Source organism: Salvia splendens, unplaced genomic scaffold, assembly GCF_004379255.2.
Source record: "Salvia splendens isolate huo1 unplaced genomic scaffold, SspV2 ctg1061, whole genome shotgun sequence".
In the NCBI taxonomy this organism is placed as follows: domain Eukaryota; kingdom Viridiplantae; phylum Streptophyta; class Magnoliopsida; order Lamiales; family Lamiaceae; genus Salvia; species Salvia splendens.
In genome coordinates this window covers 1-27,988 of record NW_024598605.1, presented here as the reverse complement: position 1 = coordinate 27,988, position 27,988 = coordinate 1, and the positions used below count along the sequence as shown (strand labels likewise).

The 27,988-nt window shown below is 38.1% G+C and overlaps 4 protein-coding genes and 1 pseudogene across 6 annotated transcripts; 1 reads left to right on the top strand and 4 right to left on the bottom strand.

Annotated features, from left to right (window-relative positions):
- Positions 1–4: 4 nt before the first annotated feature.
- Positions 5–2,850, bottom strand: LOC121788506 (glucan endo-1,3-beta-D-glucosidase-like). Of its 2 annotated transcripts, none has more exons than XM_042187164.1 (7): positions 2,631–2,850; positions 1,953–2,327; positions 1,577–1,860; positions 888–1,211; positions 509–659; positions 277–335; positions 5–208 (listed from the first exon to the last, which is right to left on the bottom strand). In XM_042187164.1, exons 1-7 carry the CDS (start codon positions 2,695–2,697, stop codon positions 104–106), a joined length of 1,365 nt encoding a protein of 454 aa, XP_042043098.1. In that variant the 5' UTR covers positions 2,698–2,850; the 3' UTR covers positions 5–103. The 2 variants fall into 2 exon arrangements, with proteins under 2 accessions (XP_042043098.1, XP_042043099.1); XM_042187165.1 differs by having other exon boundaries at positions 277–332.
- A 2,429-nt stretch (positions 2,851–5,279) lies between these two features.
- On the bottom strand, positions 5,280–8,825 carry LOC121788508 (annotated as a pseudogene).
- Positions 8,826–9,623: 798 nt separating this feature from the next.
- LOC121788509 (probable receptor-like serine/threonine-protein kinase At4g34500) lies at positions 9,624–15,724 on the bottom strand. The gene is made up of 8 exons (XM_042187166.1): positions 14,906–15,724; positions 12,519–12,623; positions 12,316–12,438; positions 11,026–11,196; positions 10,813–10,942; positions 10,468–10,677; positions 10,044–10,193; positions 9,624–9,900 (listed from the first exon to the last, which is right to left on the bottom strand). Exons 1-7 carry the CDS (start codon positions 15,451–15,453, stop codon positions 10,071–10,073), a joined length of 1,410 nt encoding a protein of 469 aa, XP_042043100.1. The 5' UTR covers positions 15,454–15,724; the 3' UTR covers positions 9,624–9,900; positions 10,044–10,070.
- A 1,032-nt stretch (positions 15,725–16,756) lies between these two features.
- On the bottom strand, positions 16,757–19,460 carry LOC121788505 (uncharacterized protein At1g01500-like). 2 transcript variants are annotated; one of them, XM_042187163.1, is made up of 3 exons: positions 19,342–19,460; positions 17,981–18,755; positions 16,757–17,221 (listed from the first exon to the last, which is right to left on the bottom strand). In XM_042187163.1, the coding sequence occupies exons 2-3, from the start codon at positions 18,701–18,703 to the stop codon at positions 16,994–16,996; spliced, it is 951 nt and encodes a 316-aa protein (XP_042043097.1). In that variant the 5' UTR covers positions 18,704–18,755; positions 19,342–19,460; the 3' UTR covers positions 16,757–16,993. The 2 variants fall into 2 exon arrangements, with proteins under 2 accessions (XP_042043097.1, XP_042043096.1); XM_042187162.1 differs by lacking the exon at positions 19,342–19,460 and adding an exon at positions 19,126–19,264.
- Positions 19,461–26,901: 7,441 nt separating this feature from the next.
- Positions 26,902–27,857, top strand: LOC121788504 (the record flags this gene model as incomplete). The annotated part of the gene is made up of 2 exons (XM_042187161.1): positions 26,902–27,144; positions 27,186–27,857. Coding segments are annotated over exons 1-2 (915 nt in total), but the record flags the coding sequence as incomplete, so codon positions are not given.
- Positions 27,858–27,988: the final 131 nt, after the last annotated feature.

Below are 27,988 nucleotides of genomic sequence, written 5' to 3'. Positions count from 1 at the left end.
TAAATTTACTACAAAAACAAAAAATTAATATAAAAAAACATCAACAATTACATGGATAGAGTATTCAATCCCCCAAATAACATATACACACCTCTTAAAAGTACTATTTTGCCACAATAGAATTAATTACCTCAATCGAGCTCCGAAATAATTTCGTATCGTGTTCGTGTTCGTGCGCTCCGAGAAGGGTAGCCGCAAGAACCATAGCCTGCAAAACACACAAATCATCACATCACATTATACATATATCTAAGGGAGAGAGTTTAGCTAACTCACTAGGATTAATAGCGGTGACGGCCGCCGTCTGCTTGAAGCCGCAGTCGCCGGAACTCCTGCTATAAGATTGATAAAAAATTCATAGCATAAGAGCGTGTGATGCAACATTTGCAGGTTCAAAACATGCACCACCGGGCCCAATCGACCCCACAATCGATGCCTCAACCGCAAGCATAATCGAGATTCGCTTGCAGCTGAGCATCGGTTATACCCGGCCTAGGCATGCACCAACCTGCTATAACCGGGCTCGGTACTGGATTGATCGTCGGAGTCGTCGGAGCCGGATTCACCGGGGTCGCCACCGGCGTCGTCGGAGCCGGAGTCTTAGGACTTGTCGTTGGTGCCGGAGTCGTAGCCGGAGTTGACGAGGTCGGGGCCGGAGTCTGACCAAAATCAACCAATACTATATCAGATTGACAATACATACTACTCCCTCCGTCCCAACTTAGTTGAGAAGTTTCTTTTCAGCACGGAAATTAAGAAATTACATTGGTTCATAGGATTGAATATATATAAAGAAACCTCATGATAAAATATCCCTAAAAGCATGTAACACATCAGTTTATATCATTCAAAGTAAAAATCACTATAACAAGAAAGATATGCCTCACCTGTGTACTCTTAGCGAGTCCAACATCATAGGTCGCTGAAAGGTCGGGCATGAAGAGTCCGAACGAGCGCTCAGAGGCAGGGCCGGGTTTCAAATCCTCGTCATAGAGCGCAAATATGTAGGTATCCACGGATTTTCCAGGCATAAGGGGTGTCCCGACCTTCGACCTTAGGTGGTTTATCAAGTTCCCATTGTAGGCTTTCGCGTTTTCCAAAGTAGTACCAACTTCGTTGGAGTCTCCTTTATAAGGCCAACCTGTCTCGGCAACCACAATCTCGACATCTTTGAACCCCGACGACTTCAAGGCCGAGTAAATCGCATCAAGCTAAGATCAACAGAAGATAGTACAATTTAGCCGAGGAGGAGGAGAAGTTCGAAAGAAAGGTGTGGTGTTGGTTCACACGAAACAAAAGCAAATTCATATGGAACAGAGTAGTACAAGAAGAAAAGTTCAAAGCTGCATATCAATCTTGAAATAAATTTTGATGGCATATCTCTACATGAATGAAGATATTTTGAGTAAAAACTATTGTAGGGGAAAATCATGGTAACAAAAATATGTGAGCTCACATTTATAACAAGATAGATATTCCAAGAAACACATTCATGATTCATCACAACATCATGAAATCCAACACCAGATTTAGGTGATAAAAACATAGATATATGATAAAAATCCAAGAAATTTACCTGAGCATCCCACATGTTCATGTACTTGATGCCGGTGTTCGCGTCCGGTCGGCCAGCATTCGGTTGGAACAAACAGAAGGCCTTCGTCTCGGGCCTGGGGTCGTCCCGGTATGCAAAGAAGGGGTAAGGATTGATCATCAAGGGGGCGCCGTTCGTGCTGAGGAATTGCAGCAACCCTTTCATCGTGTCTCCGTATCCGAAAGCCCCTCCAGACGGGGGCTCCGACGCGCTTAGCACCGCCATCGAATGGACCGTCGACACCTTGATCTTCCCACCCAATGATGCTGCCATTTTGTGAGATCATCAAAAATTCCAACTCTGTTACAATAAAACTCGAATTAATTTGATCAAATTTGAATGTGGTGGTGATGAATACCAGCATTGAGGGCATTTTGGACATTTTGCATGGCGGGCACGAGCTGCGCCGCCAGAGACTGATCGGTGAGGGTGACGACCTCGTTGCCGACGGTGACGACGATGATCTTGCTGGCCGGGTAGAAGGCCAGGACGTTGGAATTGACCCAATTGCCGGCGAAATTGGGGTCGGAGGCGAGTGCCGGAATGTCGCCGTTGGCGGCGCCGATGACTATTCCGATGCCGGTGTTGGCGAGCGCCTTGATGATCGCCGGGTCCGCGCCGTACAGGCGGACCTTCTCGATGCTCGTCGACTGCAGGAGCTTCACCGTCGCCTCCAGCGGCGGCAGGTTGTCCGCCACCTGCCCGTAATTTACTCCGATGAACGACTCCGAATCTTCACAAATAAATGAATTTTAAATTTGGTAAAAAACAAGTCTTCTTTAATTGCATAAAAATAGAAACTTTCTTTTACTGATAAATAAATTACATGAAACGCTGCTTATGCTTTACAAGATGGCAAGGAATTTTTGGGAGAAAGATGAACAGTTTCTTGATTCAAACATGATGGAAATTTGAAATTATAAAATATTATCTCATTCAAGAAAATGGGCGGTGTTAAAAAAGGAATCTTGACAAGTTCATTCAAGAATGAAAGAAACACCATTGAAGTTCAGCTGAGAGAGAGAGTTAGACTTACTTGCAGAGTGAAATGAAAGCAGTAAAAAACAGAAAACTGCAGAATATGTCTGGACCTCTGACGCCATGGGTGTTTGTGTAATGACTATGTGTTTATTTTGAGGGGATGGGAATGAGGACAAAGATGAGAGGAAGAAGAAGAGGTGTGTGTATTGTAGTAAGAGAAGTGCAGCATAAATTTGGAGTGAGAGAGGGGGTTTGGAAAATAGAAACGTGGAAGATTGGGTAGTTAACATGGTGGAAGTAGACATGCCCCCGGTTCGTAAACTGGCGGTTCCGATTTCGAGAAATGTGGAACCGGAACCAAACCGTGAGGCTATTTCACGGTTTCGGTTTGAAAACCGGGGGTTCCGGTTCCAAATCGCCGGTTCTCCGGCGGTTTTTTTTCATGGTTCCGAACCGCCGATTTCCAGCAGTTTTTCGCGGTTCCGGCTAGATTTCACGGTTTTCCGAGGTTTTTCACGGTTCCGATTTGGAACCGTCCAGAATCGGCGGTTCCGGCACGATTTCGGTTCATAAAATTTGGAACATGAATCTGCCCGCAGTTCAAAATATGGCGGTTCCGATTCAAGAAAAAAGTCACGGTTCCGGTTCAGAACCGGAACCTGAACCGGAACCGGCGGTACGATTCTGCCGTTAACCGCCGGAACCGAAAACCTTGGGCATCTCTAGGTGGAAGAAAGAGGGGTAGAATTGGAAAGTTGAAGCAATGGAGAAAAGTATTTTTGTTCTTTCAAATACTTCTCATCTAAGGAAATTAATGACTACTTTAATTGGATTTGCTTTATGGAACACATTCAAACCCTTTCTTTAAGTACCGGAATAAAATAAAAGCAATTTTAAATGGCATTGATTTGTAACTTTGTTGTACTTATGTGAGAATGAAAATGGAATATAAAAGGAACAAATAAGATTAAAGAGGCATTTTAATAGGTAGTGTTGCGATTTAGTTAATTATTTGGATGTTGTTTGTGGAGTGGTAGTATGTTTGGCTATAAATTATTTGAACACATTTACAGCAAATAATGAGCCAAGTTGAAGTCGTTGCACTTGGACACTAAGTAAACGATCTTCTTTATCTATCTTTTTTGAGGACTCACTTTATCAACATAATTAGAGTAGGGCTACTATAAGCTTTTTCCATTCAACCATAAATTGAATGAATTTAATCATTCACTATCCTAAGTTAAAGATATACCATTAGATTCTAGGAGTATTTATAAGAAACTTTTGCATTTAGGTTTTCGAATATTCTTTTATCATATCTTTCAATAAATTGATTCTAAACACCATCTTATGTTTTTCGAATTTGAATATGCTATCTATCTTATGGATTTTAAATCTTCAATATTTATTCTTCTTTAAAAGGAACAGTGTTTTCCTCCTTTATTGTTTGAAAGAAAGCTTAATGTAGACCCTGAACTAAATTTGCCAAGAAAAGAAAGTTGGTTCGAGTGTACCTAATATCTTTATTACGTCAGATTGGGCAGAAAAATGAATACACAGTCTGAAAAATGAGTACAAACATAAGGCAGTGGCAGATATTGAAAGTTTCGACAGACCAAAATTCAAAAATCAAACAAAAGGTTAGGCCATGTTTTGGGCATCATTTAATGCTAGGTAATTATTAAAAAACATACTTCAAAATTTTCGAACACTATCCTCTGATAGTACTAAGTATATTGCAATTTGAATTTTTTTTAAAAGAGTTGATGAATGGCATTAACATTAAATATTTTTAGTAAAGTTGGAAGCAAAATTTGAATCTTAACTTTATTAATGTTTATACATTTAGGTTTCAAATTGGACAAGGAATCTGAATCACCTGTAAATATGTAAAGGTGCTGGAGGAGTAATCAAGTACAGAAAAATGACAAAGAAGCCCACCATCGAAGCTAGGGATGACAAGCAGTTGCGATACTTCTCCAATTATTTACATCAAACTCAAATCTACTTTTGAGTATACGTCACACCAAAAAGTAATTTTACTCCAACCATTTACACCATTTTAAGTTTTTGTCTCACAAAAATACAATCATTTACATCAAACTCAAATCTACTTTTGAGTATACGTCACACCAAAAAGTAATTTTACTCCAACCATTTACACCAAATTTAAAATTTACACCATTTTAAGTTTTTGTCTCACAAAATTTTTGCAGTAACACCATATTTAGTATTGTTTCACAAAAAACACCAAAAACAGATTTTAGTTTGATGTATGGTTGGAGAAGATTCCTACACCAAAACTTATTTTTGGAGTATAATTGAAGATGGTCTAACTCTACATCTAAATACATTTATTAGTAGTATTAAGTATTCACTAATTATTTTATTACAGTTAACCACTAGAATCCATAACTACGTGGTGGGATGGCAAGATGCTGCACGACTAAGTTCAACTGTGATTCACCCAAAGGGCAAAAACCATAATTATCTCAATAATATAATAATGAAGACCAACTGATCATCATGTTAACACGTGTGTTGAGTTATTTTATTGTCAATTCATTTGTCTGATAATGTAACTCTATTATGATCATTAATCTAATCCATGTCTGCTTTCACACTAACATAAAATATTGGACAACCGACAAATACACATTCAAAATTAAAAAAAATCTTTAAATTAGAGGAGAACAACGGTAAGTAAAACCAAATTCTGGAAATGAATTTTCACTAAAGGAATCAAACACCAAACAAACAAGAAAAAATTGTTAGTGCCCCGAAAAAGAAAACGGAGCTTCTTCAAGAAGAAGCAAACTAGAGGGCAGAGCATAATAGCACAAAACAACAATGATAATCAAACAAATATTGAATGGGTATGGCAGGGCAATCAACCGAAGAAGAACACTTGAAAATTCCCCAACCTTTAAAAAGAAAGGGTGACGGAGAAGGCAGCTTCAGCGATGCTCGATGGTCTTTTCAGCCACCAGAGTGGGAGACGGGAGTTGTCACAAATTGGCCATCTTTGTAAACATGGATATACTGTTGTGGTAAAGCATGCTCACCCTGCAAAGAGAACACGTAGCTTTTTGATTGATTCTACACAGTTAAGTAATTTTTATGATACAATAATTTATACGGAGTAGGATATTATTATTATCTGGAACTCTATTGTGCATATTTCAAGATAGTGTTATACGGAGTACTAGTTTTTAGTAATAAAATGGTGTTTTTGGAGGATTGATCCAGCTTTAGTAGAGTAGTTTGGTGCTAGGCAGCTACAGAAAAGCATCGAAACATACCCAATCGCCGTCTGGTTCAGAACCAGGCACCAATACATTGATTTCACTCGACTTTGCTGACGTAATAGAAGCACCCAATGCGTCTTTGCTCAGGTACAACTGGCAACCTGCAGTATTGTCTACTGAAATTGTTGGAGCTGAACCCTACACAAGGAATTGTAGATGGCTCATTTTACATTCTAGGAAGTCAGGCGTGTGTCATTAGTAGCCACGACTCACAAGTAGACACCTAAAAGAATGTTAGTGTTTTTACCTGACATTGCACCTCTACGCCGCTGCAATTGACGATCTCACAAGCTGCCACAACATCCTATTCCCCAAATTTAAGAAAACGAGTCAGTTTGACCTTACTGGCTAAAGCTTAAAGAGAGCTAAATAAGCAGCAGGATTGATACAATTCCTTCACCAACCTTGAAGACCACCCCCATTTTAGTGCAGTTATCAACTGTAATGTTGTTTACTTTGCCTGCGGGTATTCTGGATTAAGCCTTTGATGACTTGCAACAAAAGAGCTGAACTTAAAATGAATGCCAATCGTTACTTACCTTGAATCTGCAGAACTGAATTTTTGCAGCCAAACACATAGACTGTCTGCTTTGAATCACAATCATCAATTACTAGATTATTTCTTCCAATTTGATTCTCAACAACCCATCTGTGCACATCACGACAGTTAGTTGTCAAATATCTCAAAAGCAGGAAATATGCCTTTGGGTAAGCATAAACTTTTACTCACTTACGACCCATTTGAAGCTCTAATTTTGGAGGTCCTGACTTTGAGAAAGAAGATGAACCAGCACGAGTTCCCTTCTCAGGAGCAGTGACAATGCCACTTCTGTCTGCACGATTCTTGGTTTTCATATCAGCTGTGACTTTCTTCAAACCTCCAGTACAAAAAAATCCCACATAAAAACGAAGAATAAACAAAAATTTCCACGAGTATGGATTTAGAGATTGGAAACTGATAATTACCTGAAGTAACTGGCTTTCCAGAATTCAGTTCTGCAAAGACAGCAGACATTCCTTCCTTGGGGGCTGTAGAAGAAGGTTGAGCTGTTTCAGAACTGAAAAGTGAAGCAGGTGGAGGGGGTGGAGGAGCAGGAGCAGGAGCGCCACGGGTCGGAGCTGCTTTTGCTGGGGCAGCGGCTGCAATCTTACCCGTGGCGTTCCATACAGGCCCAAGTGGGTAATGAGCCTTCACGTAATCCCTCAACCCTGGCAAATAAAGTTCTTTTAAAGCCTTAGCCCACTCGACATGGTTTACATCTTTGTTTCTGTATTCCACAAGGACCTGAACAAAATAAAAAAGAATTTGAACTTTCCGTCAGATAATTGTGGCTAATCTTATTAGCACAACAGAACAATTGCTGCTGATTTAAGTAGGACATAAGAGGAAGATCAACTTAAGATAATGAAAATACAAATCACACAATAGAAAAAGTTCCTATGAATAAACCATTAGCTCATCTTTTCTTTATGTTCTTGAACATGGAAGGCTCATAAGTATTAGTACCTTATTGCAATAAAACTCAGCCATTTGCCAGCTTTCTTCTACATGTGCTATAGGCATGCTCATACCTACAGCGAGATAGCATATTAGTTGTAGTTTTTTATACAAAGGCAATGGAATGAATTATGCAGGTAAGGTTCTCTTACCACAATCTTTTCCTGTGTATGCAATCCATGCCAGAGCAGACAGACTATCGGCACCAGTCTTCAAGTGGTGCGAAAAATCAGATCGCCTTCCCTCAGCCAATGCAGATGCTTTGCCAATCGCCTCGTTCAATGGCTTAAGGAATTCAATCAGACCTGCCATATCAGGTTTCTGCACAAATCACACACATAGCGAGAGAGGTTAGGCTGGCATCAAGTCTGGATACTGAAGCATCTATTCTAGGACATTCTAGCTATATTATTACTTATGTCAACATGAAGCACCTCAAAATTACCCCCAAAAAATAAAAATAAAAAGGGTAGCGATCCAAGGATGTTTATCTCATCACAACCAGCATCCACCAGAAATAGGGATGCTCCACAATCATAGAGCTCTATACCACATTGACACCTAAGATCTTGAAGCAGTATTCAAAACTACGATGCATTCATCATAATACCAATCAGGCCTCTCAGCATCCCAATCAGGGATCGTCTCCTACTTTCTACTAAGTTGGCCTGATTGCACCCCTCATCAAAAAGAGGGAACTAAACAGAGTCACATTCAATCTCAAGCATTAGGTCTACTGATTTCACTACTAATTATCAAGTAATTTATGAAATAAACGAGTGACTGTTATCGCGTTCTTCATGACTTCAAAATAGCTACACAGAGAAATAAGCGGAAATTAAATGCGTCAATCAAAATCTTATCAGCTTCCAATCTTACGGTAAATTAAACACTTCGGAGCCTCCAAAATCAAGCATCTAAAGCGATATAACCGATAGGTAGCAACTAACCTGAGTTTGCTTGATTTAACAAGTAGCTCCCGCTCCACACTAAACGCCTCTGCAATAGCCTTAGACACATCTAGAACCTTTCCTCCGATCTTCTCCGCAGCGCTGGTAACTCTGGCAACATACTGCGAAATCAGATCATCAAACGCCACAATCGACGGATCCGTCGCAGCCGCATCTCCGCCATCCTCCGGCGCAGTAACCTGCCGGGATCCTCCGATCGAAAGCGACTCCAGCCGCACCACCGCGGCTTCGAGCCTCTTCACCAAACTCTCGTCCATTACAGCTTTCAATAGTCGGTCAATTCAAAAATCTTCAATCAGCACAAGTCATACACAACGGATCTGGTGCGCGCACGAGTTCGTTGGTGTGTGTGTGTCTTCCACAAATTTCGTCGAATTTTTCAAGGAATTTTATTTGTTTCTTTTTCGCCAAAAGGTGAGGTGAGGTGAGGAGGTGAAGTCCAACTGGTACGTTTATGGTCTGAGTTGCGGAAATCACAGATAATTATTTTTTTCCGGAAAAGATATAAGTATATCTGATTTATTTAATTTTTATTTCTGTGTAATTGAGTGGAGGGAATGTGGGGATATACGTGTCGGTTGTTTATTGGTGAGGTCAGTGTTGTGGAGCACCTGTGGCAAAAGCCTAAGGTAGAAATCTTGAATGCTTGGATTCGACCGATTGCATTTGCATAAGTATCAAAATTGTAAATTGTTTGTAATATGTTTGAAGTTGTGAATATTGCCTAATTAAGTTTTACTACAATCCAGATGTTCGGGGACTGAGGGAGAAGAGTGTTAGTTCGAATTGACATCTAAATAAGGCCACCTTTATAGTTGTCGACAGGTTAAAAGACAATTTGAGGGGATCATGATTTTGATAATGTTGGAAAGAATTAATTATAAAAGCAGTTGAAGGATATCGAAAGCAATGAGAAATAAATGTCAAGAAAAGGGTGTGACATAGGAGATCGTTCTTGTTTGAATCAAGGCAGCAACAAATAAAATACATGTGTGAGAACTTGCTTGAATCTCACTGAAATCATAATATACTAGTACTAAACATTACCCCTTTAACTAGATGAGATGAGATGAGATGAGACCCCCGTATCACATTTCAATTCTGAAATTATAATGCTAATCTTGATTATTTTTATTTATCATTGCTAATTATGAAATTTAAAATACTTGTAAAAAATTTCAAGAATCCCCACTGCTGCCTCTGGATCCTTCCTACAACTTGAGCTTTCACAGGAGAAGGTTGTCAAAGCAAGTAAAGTAAAACACAGAAAATAGACTAGTTCAAAATCTGTGAAAACAATATAAATAAATCAAAGTTTTGTCAAATACAGTACATTGTTTCTATATCTCGCGTATATATCACCTATAAAGGGGGAGGGGAGTATTATGAAGAAAATACATGGATCACAAATATCACACTATATATATATCCACATTAACCTTTAAATGCCGACGCAGGAGAAGAAAAGTTAAAAAAGAAAATTCTCCAACTTATCTTGTTTAGAGTCGAAATGAAATTTCTTCACGATTGGGTGTTGGCAGAAAAAACCTGCAAATATCTTCCATGAAAATGCTGACTTGCCTAAGCTAAGCATGACAAAATATCGTTCTACGTCTAAACAGTGTTGAATTTTGGAATTCATATATATACTCGTATGCATCGTGCATTAATGCAAGAGGAAAACTAGATACCTTTTTATGCATCTTTAATACGATCATCTAGCTCCCCGTTGGTCTTTCTCCACCATCATTCACCACTTTCGTTTGTGCAGACGGAATTTCATTTCTGCTACTGGCTTGGAGATGATGTAACGGAGCTGTATCACGAGCAAATCGGGTTCCCTGTAGAGTAAAATAGCTGATATCTTGATGAAAAAGAACCACCTAATGCCAAATTCAAATCTAACTCCTCAACAAGCGACTAACGGGTACCAAATATAAGTCTTTTTGCATGTATGAATGGCACTTATATGTTATATCCACTTCAGCATGTTCTTCAGATATTAATGAGGAAGGGGAAAGGTACCAGGCATGCATACTTAATTAAATACAGTCTCATAGTCGAAATATGCTAGAATTAAAGAATCCAAAGAAAAACAAGAGGTGTGTAGCTCACAGCACGGTAAGAGAATTCATCTGCCTCGAGCATGTGCACAACTTGCCCCATCTTTGGCCGTTTCTGGGCATCAATGTCTATACAGCGCAGGCAAAGTAGTAATACTCTCTTTAAAGCTCTTGGGGGAGGAGGAACACTGATCTGCGGATCCACTAACTCTTCGACACGATGACTTGCTATCATCGCTTTGAACCAGTCGATCAAGTTCGTCTGAAATAAGGAAGGAAAATAATGAAGAAAATGTAATTGCTTTTACTTGTTTAATATGCCAGTTTGTAGGAATCAAGCAAAATAAATTGAGCTACAGCCGTAGTTCATTTTTCAATGACGGATGAATTGTTTCACCTCTCCAGGTGGTCTGGAATAGTCTACCGGGCTCCTGCCAGTGATTATTTCCATGAGTAGAACTCCAAAGCTGTAGACATCATTCGTTTCATTAAGCATGCCGGTACTTGCATAGTCAGGGCAGACATATCTGCGGTGATTAAAGAAACATTTGTGAGGCAAAAGAAGGTTATTGTTTGTTTCCTAACAGGTGAGGTTCAGAGGGAAACAAACCCAAATGTTCCCATCACACGAGTGGTGACATGGCTAGCATCAGATTCCAATAATTTGGCAAGTCCAAAATCTGATACTTTTGTATTCCATTTCCTATCCAAAAGTATGTTGCTTGATTTTACATCACGATGAACAACTTTTGGTTCCAGTCCTTCATGCAAGTACGCGAGTCTGGCAAAATTTTAAGAAATTAGCTAGTACAGTACCAAAGAGTAACACAGACATGATTATACTAAAGTAAATACTAGTACATTTAACAGTAGAACTTGAGCAGCTATTTTGAAAAAGACATTGTCTAGTAGAAAAGACATGCACAATTATTGACTTCCAATGTAAGATTTTAACATGGCAATATGCAACCCAAGACAGAAAATGCTGATTAGTTAGACATAAGCAACTACTATATACCAAAGGATTATAAGCACACAATCATATTACATGTTCAAGCATATAAAGAGGTCGACACATGAATGACAATAGGAGCAATATAACAAGTTAGGTTTCACAGAAAATACTTGCTTTTTTATCTTAGGAAGCCCTCGCAACTAGATCGTAGTATCTATCGATATACAGCACAGCAGATTGTAAAGTTAGATTGATAGAAACCAACCGCCACTTTCAATAGCTTTCTCTGCAAACCTAATAACGTAAATAAAAGCCATTGGTAGCCGTAGCTCCCATCACTTCTCTGTTTCAGATAATGGATCTTAGAACTCAACTCGGAGTTATGTAGTATATTGGTTTAGAAACAGCAGAAAGAATTGAACACATGTGCATTCAACAAGAATAGAAGACTAAATACCCAAGGATTAAGCACACAATAATATTACATGTTCAAGCATATAAAGAGGTCGACACGTGAATGACAATAGGAGCAATTTAACAAATTACGTTTCACAGAAAATACTTGTTTTTTATCTTAGGAAGCCCTCACAACTAGATCGTAGTATCTATCGATATACAGCACAGTAGATTGTAAACGTTGATTGACAGAAACCAACTGCCACTTTAAATAGCTTTCTTTGCAAACCTAATAACGTAAATAAAAGCCATTGGTAGCTCCCATCACTTGTCTGTTTAAGATAATGGATCTTAGAACTTAACTTGGAGTTATGTACATTGGTTAGAAACAGCAGAAAGAATTGAACACATGTGCATTCAACACGAATAGAAGACTAGAAACAGAAACAAGTAGTGAAATAGCCACAAGAAGGAAATAAGATATGTCGCACAATTATGGTAACTCGCAGAATTTAGATTTTAGCATGCAGCATGTAGAAATTCACTCACCCTCTGGCTGCTCCTACTGCAATTTTCATCCTGACCCCCCATGTTAGAGGGCTGACAGGGCCTACATCACCATGCAACCACTGCTCCAAATTGCCATTATCAATGTACTCGTAGACAAGCAACCTGAAAGGGAAGCACTAAATTAGTTTATTTAATAAAAGCATGCTGAAAAAAAGGGGTAACAAGTGGCTGAACAGACGGACCTTTCAGTGCCTTCCGCGCAGTAACCTATCAAACCCACAAGGTTCTTGTGTCTTACTTTCCGAATGGCTTCAACTTCCACCTTAAATTCTTTCTCTGCGTGGCCCCTGACGGGGAACGATGAAAACATATGGTATATCAAGTTTTCAATTCTTGATTATCTAACTATTCTACTGCTGTTTAGAACTGCGTACATTCACAAATTTGGATATACCCATTAATAACCTTTACTGTTCAATAATATGCATAAGATAAAAATACTTTTATATCTACAGAATTATACACACATGCCATTAAGCTAATATGTACTGGTAACATAAAACCAACCAAATATATCACCTCATCTCAATTCTCATACTCCTATCATTCTATAACATTGTACTTTGTCCAAAGTCCCGTGAATAACATGAATGATGAAATGTAGAAGTAGAACAAGAGCAGAACACAATGTGAGCATATAATAAAACACGGTAAAGATTAAAAAAAAACTAATCAGAAAGAAGAAGCACAATTAATCGGTGCTTGATTGAGAAAAAAGATCATATAGATAAGTTAATCAGAATGAGATAAAGCAATTCAACAATCTATAGATAATACTGACCGCTTGGAAAAGTGTAAAGTCAAAGTTGGCCCCGCATAAGATAAATAAGAATAGAATTAAATTAAATTAAATTAAATTAAATTAAATTAAATTAAATTAAATTAAATTAAATTAAAAGAAGCGAAAGCTAGTGATTAGTGATTACTTTGTTTTTCGGTAATCCATAGTCAACAAAGACAAAAAGATTATGTTCCCCACACACTCAATTCAACATAATTCACAAAGCTGTGATTTCATGCAATTCTATCAAAGAATCCCTACCAAACACATGTTTCTCTTCGACAAGCAATAATTACAATATTTGCTATAATTTATTAATAAGATAAAAATCACCTAGTAGGTCTATAAGAATCCACACCAACTTATATACATCATCACCATTTATTGCATAATAGTAGTAGTAGTAGTAAATGTTTTAATCTTCATAGCAATTTCAAATCATTTTTCAATTTACAATGACATGATTTATGCTACATTATATACTGATAATATAACTACGAAATAATCATAGAAGGGATTAGGCCAGCTTAACCGGTTCTCCCGTTCTCGGGTACCCGGAATCGGAACCGGCCGGGTAATTGAGGAACCGGAGAACCGGTTCCGGTTCCCGTACCGGTTCTAATATTTTTTAAAAAATTTCGGAACCGGATAATATATTAATTTCATATTTTTAATTTTAGTTTTAATAAAATTTAGTTTTTTTACTTAAATTAAAATTAATCCTAACTTCCTAAGGAGCCAGCAACTATGGAGTACATATTTTTCATTTGATGTCTCCTCATTTTTGTGTATTCAATTGAGTTAGAAATACATCAAAAGAATGTGCTTCAAATATAAATTCGTTTTATATGCTTTTAATTACTAACATATTGTAGAGTTTATCCAATTTTTTTCGAACATATATAGTGTATATTTTGATACACATCTATATCGTTAAGAAATAGTAGTATACGACAAAATCAAATACTACTACTTTGAAATTATATTGATTTATAAGCTTTATATACACAGACTATATACATATACGTGGGTGAAAATAGGCTAGCATATAGAAAATTAAAAATAATAAAACTACTAGTTTTGTGAATATCTCAATCATTGAAGTAATCAATTTCATGACTCATTTTTCCTTCTTATTGTTTTATTTGTTGGAAGGTATTTTGCTGAGTGAATACGAATAATAATGTAATAAAGATATTAAAGAATTGAAATTCCATAATCTGTGGACTAGGCTTAATTTGTATACCACTTTTGAGACGTAGTTGGGCATAAATCACATAATTAGTGGTCAAGAACTATATTTTTACCTCATGTTAAAAGTTACTGTAATATTTAAGATTTTCAATATTTTGATTTGTATTTTTGTGTGTTTATTTAAATTTTGTAGGCATGGTTATATTTCTAGATATTGAATTATTCAAATAAATTAAAATTAAAACTATAAATCAGTTCCGGTTCAGAATCGGAACCGACCGGTTCTTACTCGACTGGTTCCGGTTCCGATTCCGAGATTCATGATAATTTGTAACCGGGTACCCGGTCAACCGGACCGGGTAGAATCGGAACCGGCCGAATAACCAGGCATAGAAGGGATGTCATATGCATACTCAAAGCGTAACAGATTAATCTGCAACAGCAACTAAAACTGTAACTATTGATTTTTATGTCGATATGCACAATTTGTTGCAGTGCGACACGGTTTTTTTAAGATAATTTAAGCTTTCAAGGAAATAAATGCAAAGAATTCCAAGGTTTAAATGAAAGAGTAATTGTGTCGGTGGATTTTACCTCTTATTTGATAAATTTTTTATAGCAACCACAGATCCGTCGTGCAAAACCCCACAGTAAACGACGCCGTATCCTCCTTCTCCGATTACATTCTCATCGGAGAACTGATTCGATGCCGTCTGAAGCTCCCGTAAGCTGTAACACTTCCCCCACCCAAAGCTCCCCAAACCGTCGGTTGACACCGACGACGACTCGCTTCGAGTCGTACTCGACTCGTAGCTCACCGAGCTCGCCTTTTTACTCTCCGACTCAATCTGCTCCGCCTTCACCACGTTCTCCACGACAAACACCTTCTTCTCGACGACATTCGAAATTTCATCTGCTGCACGTTGATCCGGCTCATTAACCAGGGGAATGAGTCCGGCACCGCGTTTTGCGCCAGTACGGCGGCGCGTGCAGCTCCGGCGGCGGAGGAAGATGAAAACCAGAATGAAAACCGCCAGCGCGAGCAGGACGGTAACGATTATGACTACGTAGAGCTTCTGGTGGAGAATTGGAGTTTTGGCGGTGAAAGCGCTCCCGCCGTCGGAGTCACCGGAATCCGCCATAGATCGCGGCAATGCGGAGTTTGTTGCGTGTGTGGAAGACGACGTCAGTGCATACCACAAAGGCTGAATTCAATGCGAGACTAAATTTTAATTGAAAAAATGGAGGTGTAAATGATAATTGGGATATCAAAACAGTGATTTATATGCATATTAGTTGATAGGGATTGGTAGCATTCAACCACAACGGATATAGGATGAAAATGAGCGAGTGCAGGGAGATGATGGTGATGAAATATTGAATTTAGTGAGTTTGAATTTGGGCTTAAGAGATTGAAAATTTTACGGAATTGCCACTGTGAGTGAGCAATGGAGGGAAATAGAGTGCACGCTATAGTGAGAGAGAGGAGCGTGCTGCCGACCGTTCGCCTGTGAAATGACATATCTGTCCCCGTGTTCTGTTGAATCAATTACTATGATGATAATAGAGTTGTTTATTTATTTTCTTATTTAGACACGTTTGAATGGTATTCTACTTATACTAGAATTTATATTACCTTTTGAGTTAATAAAATTATTCAAATAAATAGTGTTGATTCAAAACTCCATTGGATAAATGATCGAATTATTTTATAAGATGCATTAGTAGTATTTTTTAAAAGTTGGGTATAAATCCACAAGAGAGTTATATGGTAATGGAGTAGTTCAAACACTTCAAAGCACATATCAAAACAATCGATGAGTTATATTTAGGTTAGGGAGTCAAATACTCTTTTATAAAAAAATTGTCACAAAATTTAATGTGAGTAGTAATTTAAAAATATATAATGACAAATATTAGGTGACAAACTAAATGATGAGTAATTTTTAGTGGACAGATAGACTATTTTTTTATATTCAAGTGACTTTCCCTTTTTACACCATAATAAATATGGCTGTTATAGGCGTGTCATCTTGTGTGAATTAAATTCATATATCTTATGTTTGGATTATTATTGTAGACATATATACAAATGATGTATACGATTGCGACCACCAAATAAAACAAGACTAGATAAGTTTTGACATAGTTCCAAATGTAATTGCTAAATGATTAAATTAATTGCTCGCTTTAATTCACGAGTGCTAACTGCATAAGAACAACAAATGCAGTATGCATCAATTCTCAATTTTTATGGGATCCAATGCTGAATAAAAGTAAACACTCATTTAATTAAATACTATTGAATTTTGACAAGTCTATTACGTTTCTTCTTGGTCCCAACAGCATATCCTGGCTCTGCCCTTGCATTTATGCATTCAATTTATAAACATAACTTTGATGCTCGTGCAATTTCTACAGCTTCAATGAAAGTAGCAAGTAAGATTAACGCATCAGCCAAAGTTTACACATCTCATTTCATAAAACAACATACAAGCATTAGATCAAACGCAAACAACTGCTCAAAAACTGCACCAACTTCGTGCCATCGACTTAATTTTGTTGAGAATTCACCAACACGGTGCGCATCTGCATCAGTCTAGGCTAGACCCGAGTGCAAATATCCACAGCAGTTATTCATAGAAAAAAACGCGGTAAGATTAGTCATTCTGCAGCAACTCATTACAGAAGGCGCCTCGTGAAGTTTCTTGTAGTCCCGTGGTATGTCCGAACCAGCAACCCCACTCCCACCCCAACTCCGAGGCAGATCCCAAGGCCGATTCCAACTCCTACCCTTACACCGGCATTGAACCACGATAACTCCCCATCTTCGCCCTCTAAATATTCCATACCATAATAGGCGTTGCTGTGCCCTTCCTCTTCTTGCCTATAATCTTGAAAGTTCCTCAGCTGAAGAATTATTGCAAAGAAAAAGAGATCACACACAATTCACAAAGAGTTGAATAAACATTCATTCGCTTTGGGTTTCATCATTATAGGGAGATGAATATCAAATTACTCCGTACAGAGGTTGGCATTTTCCTTCTTCGTCTCACTTGCTAAACGTTGAGTAGATTTGGCCAATGGAGTTTGAGGATTCTAAAACCTTCTGCATTAAGTGTGGGGAAGTCTATCATGTGGAAATACTTCTAAGTCATGGATCATGCATAGAAAGCTTTCTTGAATCAAGATGATGAGAATCAGATAGGTAGAAGGAGTTTTGATTCTTTTTAGCAGAGTTATGTGTCACAGAGATATTTAAAAATTCAATTCGGCCGTGCATTTCTCTGCACTCTTCACCCTCTTAACCGCACTAGGCGAGCTCTAAGTTCCTATGGATTCGGGGAATTGGAGGAGGAAACCAGAGGATAAGACAAAGTCGATAAGGTGCTTAAGTTCAAAAAATGTGTTCATCTAATGATTAATGAATCAGAATATGCTATTATCCACTTCTGGTCCTCTTGAATTTTGCAACATCTCACGCTATATATAAAGAAGTGGTCACACACAGAGTGCATAGAAACCTGTGCCAGCCTCTAGCAATCCAGGATATGGTTTAATATATTGCCAAAATTTATGCAAGTCAACAACAGCACCCCATTTTAATGTAGCAATCAAACAGATGGATGCATCACAAAGTGCTAAGGTAAAAAATGAGAAGATCAATACCGGCATTGTGAGCGTGGACGGACCCTCTTTATGGCTAAACGCCATCTCATATTCTGGTATAGCTTCCAGCATCCCTTTCCTCATCTGCTTCCTCCTGTGGTGGCTGAAGTGCAAAGTCTGAGTCAGTATTATAGGACTACCCGAGAAGCTACCGGCCACATAAACTTCAACAGCCGGTGCACACGCATTCTGGTTCCCTTTGAGAAATCCAGTGCCTGCAACTAAATCCGACTCACAACTCATGCTCCAAATCTGCCCCTGATGCCTATGCTCCCCTAAAGATCCATTGCTATGGCAAAGCTCTAACCTACCCATTAGCACGAGCACATTCTCACGGAAGACCTCAAACTTCACACTCCCCGTCACCCTAATGCTGTCCGTGCTCACAAACGTGATCATTTCGGACTGCTTATCCAGCCTGTCCCTTTTCAACAGGGTGGACACACCATCAGAGTATATGCTAGTCCTCACACCATTCACCTCTAGGAGAGTGTCGCGATTCAACGGGACGTGATTTAGCGTGAGGTGCTCGGGCGTTGAGTCATCATCAACAACACATTTGCTCACTCTAACATAGAACACTCTCAAATCAAGCCACTGCACACTACTATGCTGGTAGGAGGGGTGCCTCGTGACGGTGTGGTGGCCGTTTTCATGTAGCTCCTCATAGGAATCCCCCATTTCTCTAAGAGAAATCAGCATCTCCTCTCCATTGACATCCATGATTTAGATAGTGAAGTTATGGAAAGTGATGGGCTATATCAGTGAGATAAACCTGAAAACATGACAGAACGGCAGTGTGAAAGCGATCCACAAGAAGAGTTCCACACATTTCAAGAACACACACACCAGAAAAGAAAAGAAATTTCAATCAAATAGAGAATAAAACCAGCAATTACTCCTACAAAATGGAAAAACTTAAGAAATTAGGCAACAAATACAAGGAAGCACAACCAAATTAGGGTAAAGAAATGAAAAGTTGAGCAAATTCTATCAATAAAACAGTGCAAGTTATGCAATGATAATCAATTGGAAAAGAAAATCGAGATAATAGGACATGGATTGCAGTGCACTACATTATCCGGATTAAGAAACCAACACATAAATAACGATAGCAAAATAAAAAAATTGAGAGTGAAAATTACGAGTTGAATAATTGGTGCGCGGTTGGCTTTATTAAGCTGAAACTAGAGTTAAAAAATGAATACTAGAAAATTGATGAGCATGAGACGGTGATGGAGGAGGAATGGAATAAAAAGCAGCAAAAATTGAGATTGGACCTCGGCAGCGAGGGAACGAAAAAACAGAAATTAATACGCAAACAAAGAAGAAAAAAACGAGTATATGAATGAGTAAAATACATAATATTGTGATTGATTGATGCCTAAAGAGACAAATTCTGCCCCCCACCTCCACGCTCAGGAGATACACCCGGAGTCATATCCATTATCAGTACCATGCAAATTAAATAGACGATGGATATTTTATTTTTAATTTTTAATTGGGTATGGCCTTTGCAAGAGATTAAATTCATACCGCCGAATATCTAATTGGGGAAGAAAACAAACACCCGAATCATGACAACATAAATAGTGTAGTAGCACGATTTAGCGCTACAAAGTGCATACGTTGACAATACAATACACATACTCCGTACTTGATTGTTTTAACATTTATTCTAACATCATCATAGAATTGATGAATTTAATTTTACATTGAAATCCAATCAAATAAAGTGAATTTGACAAAACAATATTAATTTGAGAAAAGGTAAATTACTATGATAAATAAATATGTTTCAAAGGATGCGAACAATGTGTTCGATAGTTTTGCAGGCTTTCCTCAAAGATTAGACTTGTAAACGTAATGATTTACGCTATATATGAATGATAAGTCACAGCATCCATATCTGTGCTCTTGCCAACGAGCACGTATGTGGGCCCGGACCCACTTTTACTCCCTACTCTTAGGCAGGAGCACAACACCCACATCCGTGCTCTTCCGCAATGACATGCTCAAGGGTCTCACCATTCTATTATTCAATTTAAATAAAAACATTTCCACAATATTAAAATGCATTAAAAATACCCAAAATACTATTACTAATTACTAAAAAATTAAAAATTACATAATTAAAATCCTAAAATTAAAATTTTCATAATTAAAGTCTTAAAAATTAAAAATTTCATAATTTAAATCCTAAAAATTTAAAATTATATAATTAAATTCATAAGTGGCCGAATTTCGTCTAAATGGATGATGAATGTGTGTATTTATAGATGATTTTGGGATTAATTTTTTTAAAAAAATTTAAAAAAATAAAAAAAATGTAATAAAATGGCTATATTTTTGGGAATCTGATTTTTTTTTTGGTATTATTTTCGATTTTTGAATACCTCGAGAATTGCTGCTTCTACTGAATAAGGATTTTCACAAAACAAGGTTGGAGCTTCAACTGATGATGGATATAAAAAAGGACGTAGGTTTTTTTAAGAGGGAGTTGAGCCAAACCCAAATTTATCATTGCGGTAATTCCACAAGCAGTTGCCATCTATTACTCGCTCCTGCGAAAATATGATTTTCAAGTTTCAACACTGAAAATCTTTAGGGGGGAAACTGGTTGAAACTTCATTGTTCTATAAATCTATTTTCTAAACTTTTTCTCAAGGGAATTTAGATTATCAGCTTCGATTTCGTCTAGTACACAGCGGATTGAGGCCAAACATTTGGCCATAACACATGGATTATCAATTTTTTGAATGTTTGGATGAAAATAAGCCAAAATTTGGGATTAAGAAATGAAAAAATGAGCTAAAAAGGTGAGTGATGAATTGAAAAGAAAGTGAATGCATAGGTGCTTGAAATCGCGTGGTTTATTGATGTGTAATTTTAAAGCTTTATATTATATGCAAGATCAATCAAGTTTAATAAATTGACTCTAATATTACAACGAATCTGCAAGAATACAGAGCCGATTATAGTACTTCGAGTGTCGATCCACAGGGAGGCGTAGGCTATTTAACTCCAAAACAAAGGAAAAGCATACTAAAAATGATCTTGATTTGAAGGTTCTGATTTCTACAAATTAATGATAATCTAAAGCTACAAGTTAACGAAAGACGGACTCTTTGAATGGGGAAATATGTCACTCCAAGTTGCTTACTAGGCTTGTATTGTTCTACACCTATATTAAAAGCACATATTTGGGATTAACTAATCAACCTAATCGCGTGCACTGAACATGTTTGCGACGTATAATTCACAGTCAGCTGAACACTTGTTCCAAGAATTAATTTTCGAAGATATTAAATTCCTGCGGAAGCGCGGGAATTAAAGATCATCTACTATGCGAACTTACCTAATCCACTATTAAATTATCCTCTGAACAATTCTAATTTTATAGCATACCAACAATCAATCACTCCTAAACTATGTTAAAGAGACAATAGCAAAGGAATTAACATCATTACGTTATTAGCCAAAAACATAGTGACAAACATTAAACATCTTGTTGGTATCAAACAAATGATTTCAATGGTGTAAAAACATCTTTACAAATCCTAGATTACAACTTGGAGCAACATAGAGAGCTTAGCCTAAAAACATTGTGAAATATGCAATAAAAACCGTAGGATTCGAGCTCTCATTGAGTGGACTCGAGATTTAGAGACGGATCGTCAGAATGTTGACCGGAACTTCTTCCTCCTCTCTTTCTCTAATATTAACTCTATTTTTCTCTATCTCCAATTTCGTCCCCCTTTTTCTTCAGAAACCGTCCCATCACCTTTTTTCAATCTCCCCAAAAATAACGTCACATCACTCTCTCTCTTCCCCCCTTTTTCTCAATCTCATTCTGCCTTTTCTCTTCTTGGGAAAGGAAACTGCCGCCTTTAACTGATATTGCAGTTATAATTGATCCACCCGGCCGGGTGGATTATTGGGCATAAAATTCACCCGGCCGGGTGACCAATTTTGAGGAATTGCTGGAATTTTCGTGTTCTAAACATCATACCCGGCCGGGTAGAATTATTAGGCATAAAATACACCCGGCCGGGTGCCTCATTTTGAGAGCTTTCCGGGCAGGAATTTTGCACAACTTTTTCACCATCCGAGCTTCATTCTTTGTTTCGTTTCACCATTCATTCCTCTTCCTACACCATAAAACATACTTTTGCAAGCATCAAACTATATAAATCATGTAAAGTTAGAGGAATAAAAATGTTCAATATGATTCGCATCAAATACCCCCAAACTTATTTGCTTGCTCGTCCTCGAGCAAGATCACATAAAACACAAAACTTTAAAGCTCAACTCACAAAAGTTTTTCCAAATGTTTTCATAAGAGCGAATCATATAGGGACGTGAATGACAAAATCTAAACCCCCAACATTTCCAATCAAGATTTCCCACTATCATGAACCATCACTTATCAACCAAGAACTTCAAGTCAAGGTGCATTTCAAAGTAAGTCCAAGCATGTGATCATACAACTCAAACCGTCATCATTGGCTCGTCAAGCATTACTTATCACATAGACTCGCGGATTTCAAATCAAACTTCTTTAACTATACCAAGCTATTTACAAAACATCCACAGTGCATCAACAATAAGGTCCAAGGTCTTTATTAAAGGTTGTAATGGGGCTAGGGATGAGGTAGGATAAATATGGATAGTGAGCTCAAAAGCTACACATTTGAGTGCCAAATTCTTCCCTCCTACAACTTCCTTCCAAAGATTAAACAACAAAATATTACAACCAAATTCTCACTCCCCCAAACTTGAGATCAAATCTAGACAAGATTACATATTACACAAATAGAAGCTCTTACTTTATTTCACAACTTTTTTTTTCTTTCATTTCCTTTTTTTTTCTTTTCTAAATAAGACCTCGACTCTTGCAAATTTGGAGGTCGTCTTTTTCTTTCTTTTTGTTTCTTTTTTTTTCTCTAAGAACTTCATTCTTTTCACCTGTACATTACATCATGTCTAAAAATGTCTACACTTTACAATTCACCACCCAACACTCAAACTCAAACCACAAAGCTCAAACTTGTATTTAGCACCCAAATAGTAGCAAGGTCTATCGATGAGGCTAAAATGAGGCTTATTTAAGTAGCTAAGTGATTGGCTAAGTGTTTACACAAATGATAGGAAATTAAGCTCAACGTGGCTTCTAGGGGATCATGTATAGGACTAGGCATGTGATCATTTGGCCATGAAGTTCATCCTAGTGCCTTATCCTCCCATATCATTAAGACAAATGAATGCAAGCACGCAACTCGATAAAGCAAATCAATCCAAGGTAATTTCCACAAGACATGTGACTTTCATACTCTCCTCAACTCAAGAAATCGGATGTAATCACAACATGCTCTTTCAAATAAATCATGCACAAATTCCATCCATCATAAGCTTCAAAGATCAAGTAAAATCAAGCAGGAATTCCCAACCAGAAAGCCGAAGATCTCGCATGCATCCGTCAATTACATGATTCAAAACACCTTTATCATGCAATACACCCAAAAACATGCATTAAAAATCATTCACAATCCCCCAAACTTGAATGCTTCATTGTCCTCAATGTATGCAAAAGAGAACATAAAAAGTAAAGGGAAAGAAGACTCCCCCAAACTTGTCATGACATCAATAGTACATTCGGGTGGGAGGGTGGGTGTAAAAATCCTTTGTAGGTGTGCTTCCTTCTAAGCTCGAATGTGAATCCTATCTCCATGTTGCTCCTACAAAAAGAAAAATTAAAACAACAAAAAGAAAACAAAAATACTCAATTCATAAAAATACATCGAAGGAAAGAATTGAGCGAACAAAACCCTCGATTTATTAAGAGAAAATAAAGAAAACTAAAAACTCATTGGGTTGCCTCCCAACTAGCGCCTTTGTTTAAAGTCGTTGGCTCGACTTAGTCTTCTAGCTACAACTCTGAAACAAAAAATTAAAATGTTAGAAAACTATACAAAAATAAAACCAAAAAGAATCCTAATTAAATAACCAGTTGCCTCCCCGGCAACGGCGCCAAAACTTGATGTGTAATTTTAGAGCTTTTATATTATATGCAAGATCAATCAAGTTTAATAAATTGACTCTAATATTACAACGAATCTGCAAGAATACAGAGCCGATTGTAGTACTTCGAGTGCCGATCCACAGGGAGGCGTAGGATATCTAACTCCAAAACAAAGGAAAAGCATACTAAAAATGATCTTGATTCGAAGGTTCTGATTTCTACAAATTAATGATGATCTAAAGCTACAAGTTAACGAAAGACGGACTCTTTGAATGGGGAAATATGTCACTCCAAGTTGCTTACTAGGCTTGTATTGTTCTACACCTATATTAAAAGCACATATTTGGGATTAATTAATCAACCTAATCGCGTGCACTGAACATGTTTGCGACGTATAATTCACAGTCAGCTGAACACTTGTTCCATGAATTAATTTTCGAAGATATTAAATTCCTGCGGAAGCGCGGGAATTAAAGATCATCTACTATGCGAACTTACCTAATCCACTATTAAATTATCCTCTGAACAATTCTAATTTTATAGCATACCAACAATCAATCACTCCCAAACTATGTTAAAGAGACAATAGCAAAGGAATTAACATCATTACGTTATTAGCCAAAAACATAGTGACAAACATTAAACATCTTGTTGGTATCAAACAAATGATTTCAATGGTGTAAAAACATCTTTACAAATCCTAAATTACAACTTGGAGCAACATAGAGAGCTTAGCCTAAAAACATTGTGAAATATGCAATAAAAACCGTAGGATTCGAGCTCTCGTTGAGTGGACTCGAGATTTGGAGACGGATCGTCAGGATGTTGACCGGAACTTCTTCCTCCTCTCTTTCTCTAATATTAACTCTATTTTTCTCTATCCCCAATTTCGTCCCCCTTTGATAAACTCGTATTTTAACTGTTTTATTGGGCGTTAAACGTGGTGATAATTGGTTTTTAAATGCATATTACTTGAGTTTACGTTCATATTTCACTATAAAGGTGCTTTGATGAGTTATCAAGTGTTTGAAGTTAAAATAGGTAAAAAAGGGTTAAAATGAGCCAAGCCATGACTGGGGTCTGCTTCAAACGTTAATCTGCCTATCAATATGGGGTTCGAATCCTATTTTGAGAGTATCATTGTCTTCATCATCGAAAGAGCTTCGCGTGGGTACCTCACACGCCCCAATCGGAGTTCGGATGAGAGAGATATGGCCGATCTACGAAAGCCGCGCGGACTGCCGGGAGCTACCCGGCCGGGTGAATTTTATGTGCAATAATTCCACCCGGCCGGGTGGCCAATTTTGTTCATAAAGAGTCCAGAGACTTCTACCCGACCGGGTGGATTTTATGTGCAATAATTCCACCCGGCCGGGTCCGTCTGACTGACGTTTTTTAGCCCAGACGCGATTTTTCTGAAGGGAAAAATAAGAGAGAGAAGCTAGGGCAACGAAAAAGCATTCTCTACCAGCCGCAAAACACACGTTCCTTCTCTATGAAGAACTCTTGGAAGAAGATTGAAGATTCAAGCTTCGATTCCTCCGCCAATTGTAATTCGTATCATGGTTTCTCTTGTTTTTCTTAGTTTTTGTCTGATTTCCGCCATGAACATGAGTAACTAAACCCTTTATGTGGAATTCTTGGTGAAGATGCATTGATTCATAGTTTTAATCCAATTAAGTTCGTTTTTATCTTGCTCTTGTAATTGTTTGAATTATTCTTGTGCTTTTTCCTATCAATTGCTTGATCACCAATTGGGAGTGTTAGGATTTCTTAGAGTAATCGGGAGATGAATTAATTAATCTTGAAAGAAGAATAATTCACACCTTAATTCAATAAAACTCGGGAGAGTTGAGATTATGAGTGGGATCTTTAATCTAATCAAACCTTTGGGAGTTAGGTCTAAGATTTAGAAGGGGACTTCACTTATTACACCTAATCTACATATTTCTCACCTCGGGAGGGGGTTTAATCCACCTTTGTGATTTATTCAACAATTCTAGAGACTTTAAATGGTAAATTGGTTTTAATTGGGTTAGGCTATGAGTTGTGCATCGGATCCTTGAATTCTGCATATTTCTCCATCATCTTACACAACTTGCTTCCTTGCTTTCTTGTTTAAGTGTTCTATTTTAATCTTTGCATTACATGTTTTCATTAGTTGTTAGTTTCAAAACCAAAATTCCTGATTGTCTGGATAGTAGTTGAAGTTTGTTCGTGGTACTTAGGTTTACACTTAATTGTCTCTGTGGGATACGATATACTCTTGCTTGCTAAATGCTACAATAACCCCGTAAACTTGCGGGTATTAATTGGGTAAAATAAAGTTGAGTCAAGTTTTTGGCGCCGTTGCCGGGGACAATTTTTGTGTTACATAACTTGATATCGTGATAATAATCAAGATTACTACTTCAGATTTTATTGCTTTATTTTTCTTTTAATTTTTTTTTAGTTCTCACATTTTTGTTTCTTGTTCAGGTGTATGCACACGCGTTCTAAAGGCTTGCCTCTAGAACCTTTCAATCCGGAGATCGAAGCAACAAACCGGAAGAGGAACGCCTATAGGAGACTCACACAGAAAATTCAAGCTTCTTCGCCTAACCGCATAGGAGCATCCTCAGTTCAGAGGGACCTTTCACCCATCCGATCACCAGTTCAGGACCATCTTCTGTTTGATCCCGTTCCTCCTATTCTGATGGAGTACGAAGAGGGTAACAACGGTCCACCTCCTCCCAATTATGCTGAGCTTCTACGACAGCTGGAGGAGTTGCGTCAACAGGTTAACCGCGGACCACCTGTGCCTGTGCAGAATCAATATGTATACCAAGGCCAGACGAACCCGACTGTCCATAGCAACATCGCGGCTAATACTTTTGAGCTGAAAAGATGACTAATCCAGATGGCAGAGAACATTGCTTTTAGGGGCAAATCCACTGACGACCCTAACAAGCATATCACCAAGTTCATCCAGATTTGCAACACAACAAAGATGAATGGAGTTACAGATGAGCAGGTTCGACTAAGGCTGTTTCCTTTCTCATTAGAGGATTCAGCAAAGGATTGGTTGGAGAGTTTGGAGCCAGGATCGATTAGAACATGGGATGTTATGGAAGAGAAGTTTTTAGAAAAGTTTTATCCCCCAGTGAGGCGATTAAGAGGCAACATGAGATCATTGCCTTTCAGATGAACCCTGCGGAGAATATCAGAGAAGCATGGGGGAGATTCAAAACCTTGATGAAGCGATGTCCCAACCATGGGTTAACCCCGACAGTTCAAGTCATTACATTTTTTAAGGGATGCGTGCCTGAAGCACAACGGGAGTTGAACTTGAGCTCAGGCGGTAATTTTCTCAAGAAAGGAGTGAATGAAGCCATGGAAGTGATTGAGGAGCTCGCATCTAATGACGAAGGATGGAGCAACGAAAGGAGTAAGGTGCATAGAGTGGCTTCTACTACAGATCATAATCCTATGAGTGCCCTATCCAACAAGTTGGATGCTTTGACCATGAAATTTGATTGCATGATAATGGGGAAACCTTCTCAAGAGCCCCAAGGAAGTATGGAGGACGTGAACTATATGAATCAAGGGGGCAACAATAGGTACTACAATAATCCACGCCCCAACTTTCATGGTGGAGGATATAATCAGTACGGGAACACGGGGCATCCCAATCTCTCTTATGAGAACCCCAATAATGCTCTGCAACCACCCCCAGGGTTCACAGTTACTGATGGAGTGGTTAATGATCCGAAGAAGATGACCACGGAAGACATACTCAAGTCTTTCATGCTACAGTCCAACAAGCTCATGGAGCAGAACAATCAAAGGATGGAGAAAGTTGAGAAAGATGTGCAAGTATAGTCACCCATCTGAAGTTCGTAGACACACAGCTGAGCCAGATTGCTCAGGCTGTGAGTATGAACCACAAGCCTGGGCAGTTCCCAAGCCAGCCAAATGAGAATTCGAAAGGATGTATGGCCATCCAT